This window comes from Corylus avellana, chromosome ca4 (assembly GCF_901000735.1).
Source record: "Corylus avellana chromosome ca4, CavTom2PMs-1.0".
Lineage (NCBI taxonomy): Eukaryota > Viridiplantae > Streptophyta > Magnoliopsida > Fagales > Betulaceae > Corylus > Corylus avellana.
The window spans coordinates 12823318-12833798 of record NC_081544.1 but is presented as its reverse complement, the minus strand read 5'-3'; the positions used below and the strand labels follow the sequence as shown (position 1 = coordinate 12833798).

Below are 10481 nucleotides of genomic sequence, written 5' to 3'. Positions count from 1 at the left end.
ACACGTTCTTGCACTACTAAACATCCTATCAGTCAGTTTGTATCCACTAGTTCTTTATCTCCTTCCCATTTTTGCTTTATTTCCCATCTTTCCACTGTTTCCACCCCAAAGACAGTGCAGGATGCCTTATCTGACTCTGGTTGGAGGCAAGCTATGGAATTGGAAATGAAGGCCTTACATCAAAATGGTACGTGGGAACTTGTTCCATTACCCCCTGCTAAGAAGACTGTTGGTTGCAAATGGGTATACACGGTTAAGTTTAATCCTGATGGTTCTGTTGAACGGTTGAAAGCTCGTTTGGTTGCTAAGGGTTATACACAGACATATGGTATTGATTATGATGAGACGTTTTCTCCAGTTGCCAAAATCTCTTCCGTTCGTATTCTTATTTCTTTGGCTGCTAATCTTAATTGGCCCTTATTTCAGTTGGACGTCAAAAATGCCTTTTTACATGGGGATTTACATGAGGAAGTTTATATGGAGCAACCACCTGGGTTTGTTGCTCAGGGGGAGTATCGGAGTTGTGTTTGTAAGTTAAAAAAGGCTTTGTATGGTCTCAAGCAATCTCCACGGGCATGGTTTGGGAAGTTCTCTGAGGCCGTTATGGAGTTTGGTCTTCAGCGTTGTCAGACAGATCATTCAGTATTTCACTTGCATACAAATGCAGGCTACATTCTTCTTGTGGTATATGTGGATGACATTGTGATTACAGGTGATGATTCAAGAGGTATCGCTCGATTGAAACTGTTTTTACAGCAGAAGTTTCATACTAAAGATTTGGGAAAACTCAGATATTTCTTGGGGATTGAAGTTGCTAGATCCCGAAAGGGTATCAATTTATCTCAAAGAAAATATGCACTTGATTTGTTAGAAGAGACAGGTCTCCTGGGTGCTCGTCCTGTTGACACTCCAATGGATCCTAATCAGAAATTAGTAAAAGATGAAGGAGAATTATTTGAAGATCCTAGTAGGTATCATCGTTTGGTTGGAAAGTTGAATTATCTCACTATTACTAGGCCAGACATTTCATATGCAGTTGGTGTTGTTAGTCAATTCTTGGAGGCTCCTAGAGTTTTACATTGGGAAGCTGTTACTCGTATTATTCGATATTTGAAAGGAGCTCCTAGCCTTGGGATATTGTATAGACCGAATGGACACCTCCGGGTAGAAGGGTTTACTAATGCAGATTGGGCAGGTTTCCTCCCAGATAGGCGATCTACTACAGGGTATTGCACATTCTTGGGTGGTAATTTGGTGACTTGGAAAAGTAAGAAACAAACGGTGGTGGCACGGTCGAGTGCTGAGGCAAAATACAGGGCAATGTCTAATACTGCTAGTGAATTGACGTGGTTACAACATTTCCTACAGGAGATTGGATTCACTGCTCCTACTCCTATCCCATTATTTTGTGACAATCAAGCCGCTATACATATTGCATCTAACTCTGTTTTTCATGAAAGAACTAAGCATATTGAGGTCGATTGTCACTTTGTTCGAGATAAGATACTCAGCAGAGATATATCTACACCATTTGTGAAGTCTGGAGATCAACTAGCTGATATGTTTACAAAGTCTTTGTGTCGAAAGAAGTTAGAGTTTATTTGTTCCAAGCTGGGCTTATATGATATATATGCTCCAGCTTGAGGGGGAGTGTTAGATGAGCATATTAGGGTTAATATATTATATGGGGTATTTTGGTCTTTGTACTCAATGTTACATTAGATATATATATATATATATGAAGTATGAGAGGAGAAGGCTACGTGAAAAACAACAGAGCCTCTTCTTTCTTCTCTTTACATGCAAACCCTAAATCCCTCTAACACATATTTTTCGATGGGGGCTAGGAATGATGACTCATTATCAATCTGTTCATCTTCTATATGCGGACGATTTCCTTATCTTCCTCTGGGGCTGCACCAGATAATTGTCGATACCAAAGATGTGTTCTCCTTTGTTTTTAAGTTGCTTCTGGACTGAAGATCAATTTGGCTAAATCTGAATTGGTCCTAGTTGGTATTGTGCTGAGCCTGAATGTGAATGGCTTGGTTTGTATTCTTGGTTGTAGGATTTCATCTTTGCCCCTGAAATATTTGGGCCCCCTCTGGGTGCTCCTTTCAAGGCCAAATTTATTTTGGATACAATTATTGAGAAAATGGAGAGAAGATTAGTGGGTTGGAAAAGAATCTATTTATCTAAGAGTGTTTGGTTAACCTTGATCAAAGAGCATGCTTTCCAACTTTCTCACCGATTACCCTTTTTTTTTTCTTTTTTTTTTTTTCTTTTTTTTTTTCTTTTTTTTTTTTAATCCTTGTAAGTGTTGCTAATTGGTTGGAAAAATTAAAGAGGGATTTCTTATGGGGTGAAGATTTTGTTGGACTGATTTAAACATTGTGTGGAATGGAAACCCCTTTTGCTTGATGTGGTGCATTTGGAGATAAAGAAATGCTTGAAGTTTCAAAGATTGTGAGAAGATGAGTTTGGAGCTACAACTTGGTTTTCTTAAATCACTCTTTGAGTGGATCTCTATTAACACCCCTGCCAATATTTCTAACTTTGTAGATGTTTATGCTCTTTTTCATTGTTCTTCATCTAATTTGGGTGTTCTTCTTTGTATACGTTATATGTACTTAGGTTGCACCCCTTGTGCTTTTAATGAATTTGGTTTTACTTATAAAAGAAATGTGTGCCCAAACTCTAGAATATGATAATTACAATGAAGATGCTATTAGCGATGATCATGATCTACATGTTGCCACAAGAACATGATATGAGATATGGAATCAACTTAACTTTGTCATCCTTGGTATCTTATGTGTATATATAGAGAGAGAAACAGACTCACACCCAAAGCAGCATGGTTAACGATTAGAATACTTTAAGGAAACTAGTAATGATTTGTAATCATGGGTCTTAGACATTCTTCTTTTGTTTATTTTTTTTTTTTGTTTTTTTTTTTTTTTTTTTTTTTAGTTTGAATCACATGTAATATTTTGTCTTCTGCAGGCAAGGAGCTAATGAGAATCCATTTCAAGAAGTGGAGGAGCCTAAGAATCAGTCCTACGTATTTGTTGGAGTAGATAACTCTCTGGTTGGTCTTATTTATTTTGAGGATCAAATCAGGGAAGATGCTGGATTCGTGGTTGAATCTTTGTCTAGGCAGGGAATTAACACATACATGCTGTCTGGGGACAAGAGAAGTACTGCCGAATATGTTGCATCTGTTATTGGTATTCCAAAAGAAAAGGTAAGAATTATTCAGTTTTCCATCTTAACAACATTCCACGACTGAGTAACACAGTGTAGAGGTTGAGATTCTAGCACTAACTTCTACCTGTTAGGATGAATGTTGGTTTCATTGTCTAGATGGAGGCGGATTGGTGAGCCTTATTATGAGAAGATACCTTATTATGAGAAGACATCACTCAAAGCGATAAATGACACATGGGAGCAATAATTAAGGAAATATAATGAGATTGCATCATATTAAGGCGAAGGTTGGAATTTTATGCTATCTAGCCACAAAAAGGTCTGGGGTTCAATCCCATATGCATGAGTTTTATGTGCCTACGAATAAAAAGAAAGGAAAAAAAGTAAAGAAAGGCCACAAAATTGCTTAGTCATTAAGGAAAACAGCTCCCTAGCTGGAATAATCAATCTGATCACTATTAACTGTTAGATGAGCCAGAAAATGTTCCTGCTGGATCATTTTCATGTTAGAGGTAATGTTGTCCCATATGACTATTAATGTTAGATGAGCTGGAAAACCTTCCTGCTTGATCATTTGTCATGTTAGATATAATGTTGTGCCAAAGAATACACATCTAGTTTTTTTGCCTCTTATTTGTTTGATAAATGCACTATCCATCAAACATCGTGTGCTCACACTCCACAACAAAATGGTGTGGTTGAACGCAAGAATCGTCATTTATTGGATGTTGCACACTGTCTCTTATTTCATATGTATGTCCCCAAACATTTTTGGAGTGATGTTGTTCTCACTGCTTGTTATCTCATTAATCGGATGCCCTCCTCGGTCTTAGATGGTGCTTCTCCACATTCGCTCTTATACTCTTCTTCACCCCCATTTGCCTTACACTAAAGTTTTTTGGGTGTGTTTGCTATGTTCATAACTTGGGTCCTGGCTTTGATAAACTTGATCCTCGCTTTACTAAATGCGTCTTCCTTGGTTATTCCATAACTCAAAAGGGATATCGTTGTTATAATCATGTTCTTCGCCGCTACTTAACTAGCGCCGATGTCACATTTGTTGAGTCTCTTTCGTACTTTCATGTTGATTCGTCTTTCGAAACGTCTACCCTTGAGCCTAATGTCATGTCTATTCCGCTGCCTGTTCCATCTCTCTGAGTCTGTCGTGTTCCCTCCACGCTCTTCTGCTCCTCTCCAAGTTTATACACGTCAGCTACGCCCATCAGCTCCTGCACTCCCACCATCATCCGTCCTGTTTTCGGATCCGCTATCACCTGCATCTGATTCCTTGCCCATTGCCCTACGGAAAGGTACACGGTCTTGCACTACTAAGCATCCTATTAGTCAGCTTGTAACCACTAGTTTTTTATCCCCTTCTCATTCTTGCTTTATTTCCCATCTTTCTACTATTTCCACCCTAAAGACGGTGCAAGATGCCTTATCTAACTCTGGCTGGAGGCAAGCTATGGAATTGGAAATGAAGGTCTTGCATCAAAATGGTACGTGGGAACTTGTTCCAGTACCGCTTGCTAAGAAGACTGTTGGTTGCAAATGGGTATACACGGTTAAGTTTAATCCTGATGGTTCAGTTGAATGGTTGAAAGCTCGTTTGGTTGCTAAGGGTTATACCCAGACATATGTTATTGATTATGATGAGACATTTTCTCCAGTTGCCAAAATCTCTTCTGTCTATATTCTTATTCTTTGGCTACTAATCTTAATTGGCCCTTATTTCAGTTGGATGTCAAAAAATGCCTTTTTACATGGGGATTTACATGAGGAAGTTTATATGGAGCAACCACCTGGGTTTGTTGCTAAGGGGGAGTATCAGAGTTGTTAAGTTAAAAAAGGCTTTGTATGGCCTCAAGCAATCTCCACAGGCATGGTTTGGGAAGTTCTCTGAGGCAGTTATGGAGTTTGGTCTTCAGCGTTGTCAGACAAATCATTCAGTATTTCACTTGCATACAAGTGCAAGCTACATTCTTCTTGTGGTATATGTAGATAACATTGTGATTACAGGTGATGATTCAAGAGGCATTGCTCGATTGAAACTGTTTTTACAGCAAAAGTTTCATACAAAAAGATTTGGGAAAACCAAGATATTTCTTGGGGATTGAAGTTGCTGGATCCCAAACAGGTATCAATTTATCTCAAAGAAAATATGTACTTGATTTGTTAGAAGAGACAAGTCTCCTAGGTGCTCGTCCTATTGACATTCCAATGGATCATAGCCAAAAATTAGTAAAGGATGAAGGAGAATTAGTTGAAGACCTTAGTAGGTATTGTCCTTTGGTTGGAAAGTTGAATTATCTTACTATTACTAGGCCAGACATCTCATGTGCAGTTAGTGTTGTTCGTCAGTTCTTGGAGGCTCTTAGAGTTTCACATTAGGAAGCTATTACTCGTATTATTCGATATATGAAAAGAGCTTTTGGCCTTGGGATATTGTATAGACTGAATGGACACCTCCGGGTAGAAGGGTTTACTAATGTAGATTGGGCAGGTTCTCCCTCATATAGGCAATCTACTACAGGATAGTGTACATTCTTGGGTGGTAATCTGGTGACTTGGAAATTTAAGAAACAGACAGTGGTGGCACGATTGAATGCTGAGGCAAAATACAGGGCAATGTCTAATTCTGCTAGTGAATTGACATGGTTACAACATTTTCTCCAGGAGATTGGATTCGCCGCTCCTACTCCTATCCCGTTATTTTGTGATAATCAAGTTGCTATACATATTGCATCTAACTATGTCTTTCTTGAAAGAACCAAGCATATTAGGTTGATTGTCACTTTGTTAGATAAGATACTCAACATTGATATCTTTACACCATTCGTGAAGTCTGGAGATCGGGTAGCTAATATGTTTACAAAATCCTTGTGTAGAAAGAAGTTAGAGTTTATTTGTTCCAAGCTGGGCTTATATGATATATATGCTCTAGCTTGAGGGGGAGTGTTAGAGGAGAATATTAGGGTTAATATGTTATATGGGTATTTTGGCCTTTGTATTCAAAGTTACTATATATATATATATATATATATATATATATATGCTATGTGAATATTGAGCCTTTTCTTCTATTCTCTTTTCATGCAAACCCTAAATCCTATAACAATGTCGATTACTTGTATAAAAAGAAAAAAACAAAAACAAAGAACTAGGGGACTCTAAAGGGGGTTTTTGTTTAAGCGTAATGTAGGAGATGCCCATGCCATTGCCAAGGGAGGTGGAAGAATCCAACTATTCTTATGGCAGGACCTCGGGTTTGAGAGCCATATTGATTTGACACATTCAAGAGTAGCCTACTAGTTTGCAATATTAGTCATTAGAGAGGAAATACCTAAATTATCCCCATCTTTAATATCTTTGGAAAAGCCTAGTAAATTGGCTTCTTTGTTGTGTTAGCTTTCACTAAGATTTTTTTATTTTTTGATAAGTGCTTTCACTAAGATTGTTACTACTAGAGTCTCTGAATACATTGTTAAAGCCATGAATAATATATTAGGTATTTGAATGGAATGGTTGAAGCTTCTAAGATTGTGAGAAGACGGTGACAGAATTGAAAGCCATTATGCTCAAATCTCTTTATGTTTGCATGGTTGCCTACTGTTCTCGTTTCTCTAATTTCTTAAAACTTCTTGATTTGGGGTTTTTTTTTTTTTTTTTTGATTGGGTGTTTCTCTTGTATTTTTTTCGTGTACAAGGGGTGTGCCTGTGCTTCTTAATGAGATTGGATTACCTATCAAAAATAATATATTAGGTATTTGAGTGATGTCTTCTAGGATGTTTACATCCTGAGAGCTTATTTTGTCTCATCTCCTATTTGTGGATGACGCCTTCATCTTCTATGAGGCTAACCCAGATCACCTTTGGAATTTGTGTTGTCTGTTCTTATACTTTGAAGTTGTGTCAAGTTTGAAAATTAATTTGGCTAAATCAGAGTTAGTCCTTGTTGGTGTTGTGGATGATGTTGAAGGCCTGGCTTGTATCCTTGATTGTAGGATTTCTTCTTCGCCTATGAAGTACCTAGGTCTTGTGTTGGGGGCTTCTTTGATGGAAAAATCAATTTGGGATGGTATTATTGAGTAGGAAGGAAACTGACTTTATTTGTCTAAGGGTAGTAGAATTACTTTGACTAAATGCCTTCCCGGGTCTTTTTAATATTGCTTGCAATAAGGATGCTTCCATTGCGGATATTCGGGAGTGTGTAAATGGGATGGTTCACTAGAATGTTACTTTCACCCGTAGTATTCATGATTGGGAGGAGATGGCCTTAGCCTCTTTCTTCTCGCTCTTGTACTCGTCTTCGATTCGGGGGGAAGGGGAGGACCGGATGTGGTGGATTCCTTTAAGAAAGGAGAAGTTTGAGGTACGCTCTTTCTATAGAATGCTTGCCTTTAAGGTACCTAACCACTTTCCATGGAAAAGCATTTGGCGCACCAAGGCCCCTTTGAGAGTGGCGTTTTTCGCATGGGCGGCTGCCTTTGGGAAACCTCTCACGTTGGATAATGTTCGGAAGAGAGGTATCGTTGTGATTAATTGATGTTGTATGTGTGAGGCGGATGGGGAGTCCGTGGATCATCTCTTTCTTCATTGTGGAGTCGCACGCAAGTTGTGGGATGTTATCGTCTCTCGCTTTAACATGTGTTGGGTTATGCCTAGAAGCGTAAAGGAGATGTTTGCTAGTTGGTGGGCGGGTGGGGGAACGAGTAGTGCTGTGGTATGGAAGATGGCTCCCCTTTGTCTTCTTTGGTGTCTCTAGAAGGAAAGGAATGCGAGATGCTTCGAGAATGTGTCGAGCAATCTTGAAGACCTTATTCACTTTTTTATGTACACTTTATTCACATAAACTACAGGCTAGCTTGCTCCTTTAGTGATCAACTTTCCTAATTTTCTCTTTATGTTCTCTTCTTCTTTCTCCCCTACTTAATCGCTCTCTTGTATACTACCTGTGTACTTGGGTTGCGCCCATTTGCGCTCTTTTAATGCATTATTACTTATCAAAAAAGAAAAAGAATTACTTTGACTAAAAGCAATTTATCTAATTTTCCAATTTATTTTTTGTCCCTCTTCTCCCTCCCTATTGGTCTTGCTAATCTTGTGGAGAAACTACAGCGGGATTTTTTGTGGGGCAGAGTTCATTGTGATTTCAAATTCCATCTAGTAAGTTTGTCAAAGATTTGCAATCTGATTTCCGTAGGTGCTTTGGGCATTAAAAATTTGCTTCTTTTTAACTGAGCTCTTTTGGGGAAGGGTTTATTGCTTTATGCCACGAAGAGAGGTTCTGTGAAGAATGATTGTGGAAATTAATATGACAACATGTGGGGAGTGTGGTATTCATGGGTGTGGGATGAATTCTCTAAATTTATTAGATTTGAGGTAGGTGATATTTCTAAGATCGGATGCATCATGTGTGGTGTGGGGATAGATTTTGAAGGCAGCTTTCCTTGACAGTATAACTCGCTTCAAGGACACTTTAGTGACAGATCACTTCCAGTTTTCTAATGGCACTTTATAGTGGAACATCACTTCTATCATAACAGTGCATGACTGGGAGGTGGATTCAATTAGCCAAAGACTTGTGGCAATCAATCTTCTGTCTATTCGGGATAGAGTAGGTCATTCCTCAATGGGTGGTGGAGCTGTTGGCTTGTTGGAGAGGACAATTTGAAAGACATTGAATATAGAAGTTTGGAAGACGATTCCAATGTGCTTAATGTGATGCATTTAGAGAGAACGCTATGCTCGAAACTTATAAGAGTCTTTATGTTCAATCCTCTTTAGGATTGGATGGATGCTTATAATTATTTTGTTTCTCTAATTTCTTAGAATTTCTTGATATGTGTACTTTTTAATTGAGTGTTTCCCATGTACTGGGGTTGCACCCCTTTGTGCTTCTTTTTTAGATTGGATTTACTTATATATATATATATATATATATATATATATATATATATATATATCCTGTATTTTTGGTTAGAGAATCCCACAATGGTTGTCTTTGGGACTTGGTATGGGTTTACATGTTTGTTGTGCCTCTCTACTTAATAGGTCAAGCCTTGGAGTTGGATACTTTAACACAGTACCAGAGGCTGGTATGATTGTTTTGGACTGCGTGTGAAAGACTCATTTGTCTTTGTTTTGGATTTGGTTGAGTTGTCAGGCCACTTGTTTTTGTTTCAGATAAGGTTGGGTCATTAGTCCTGGATGAGAGGGGGTGTTAAGGAACCGCATTAGTTGGCTCTCGGCACTTTATAGCTTAAGCTCTTGGGTTGGATTCTTTAACAATATGTTACAATTCTTATTATTATCATGAGTGCTGATTTTTGAGATAGTTGGGCATTTGCATTTGGTTTATAACAAGTGAACCAGTTGGTTTGCAATTTGCTTTTAGTATTGTAAGTGTAGGTTTTCTTTTTGTTAAAGCTTCTTTATCTTTTTTCCTTTTTTTCTTTCTGGAACTGCCATTGTAGTGAGGCTTGATTGTCGCAAAGTGATTAACTTGTAGAATATCCAAAATCATTCAACAACGGATATTATTAAGAAAAGATTTTATGTAGTAAAATGTCATAAACATGTTGCAACTGCAGGTAGTATCTGGAGTTAAACCAGATGAAAAGAAGAAGTTCATAACCGAACTTCAGAAGGGTCAGAACATTGTAGCCATGGTTGGTGATGGAATTAATGATGCTGCTGCCTTGGCTTCATCAGATATTGGAATTGCCATGGGTGGGGGTGTCGGAGCTGCTAGCGAGGTGTCTTCTATTGTGCTGATGGGCAATAGGCTCTCGCAGGTATCTTTGAAGCAACATGTTCTTTTTAACTTCGTAACTCCCTCCATTTGGAGATACTTATTTAGTTTCTCTAATTAGCCAGGAATCCAATTTCTGTGCTTTTTTTTTTCTTTTTTTTTTTTGGTCTCAGACATCTGTCCTCTTTGCAGCATTAAATGGAACTGCCATTTTCAATTATTGAAATTTAAGTTTTTTTTTCTTCGACAGTAATGTATCACTTTGTTTCTCTGTGCAACAAGTAAGAAATTGAAGATGTATAACCAATATTACTGAAGGTGCACCTATGCACAAAATGCGCAAAGGCCCAAGGCAAAACAAAGTGCCTTCCCATGAAAAAAATGTCTCCTTTTATTCGATGGGCTGAGAGTTGGTATGCCTTTTCCTTAAGGCACATGTCTCTCAGAAAGCATGCCTTCATTAATTTTTCTTAACATAGTCAACTAGTAATGCCTTTTTTCCTTCCCATCTGTTTTA

The 10481-nt window shown here is 38.2% G+C and overlaps 1 protein-coding gene across 1 annotated transcript in view; it reads left to right on the top strand.

Moving 5' to 3' along the window:
• Positions 1-10481, top strand: part of LOC132179680 (copper-transporting ATPase PAA1, chloroplastic) — a gene marked incomplete in the record, with an annotated part of 58227 nt that overhangs the window by 45978 nt on the left and 1768 nt on the right. The window contains 2 exon segments of the mRNA XM_059592436.1: positions 3007-3247; positions 9804-10007. Coding sequence (XP_059448419.1) covers positions 3007-3247; positions 9804-10007 — 445 coding nt within the window.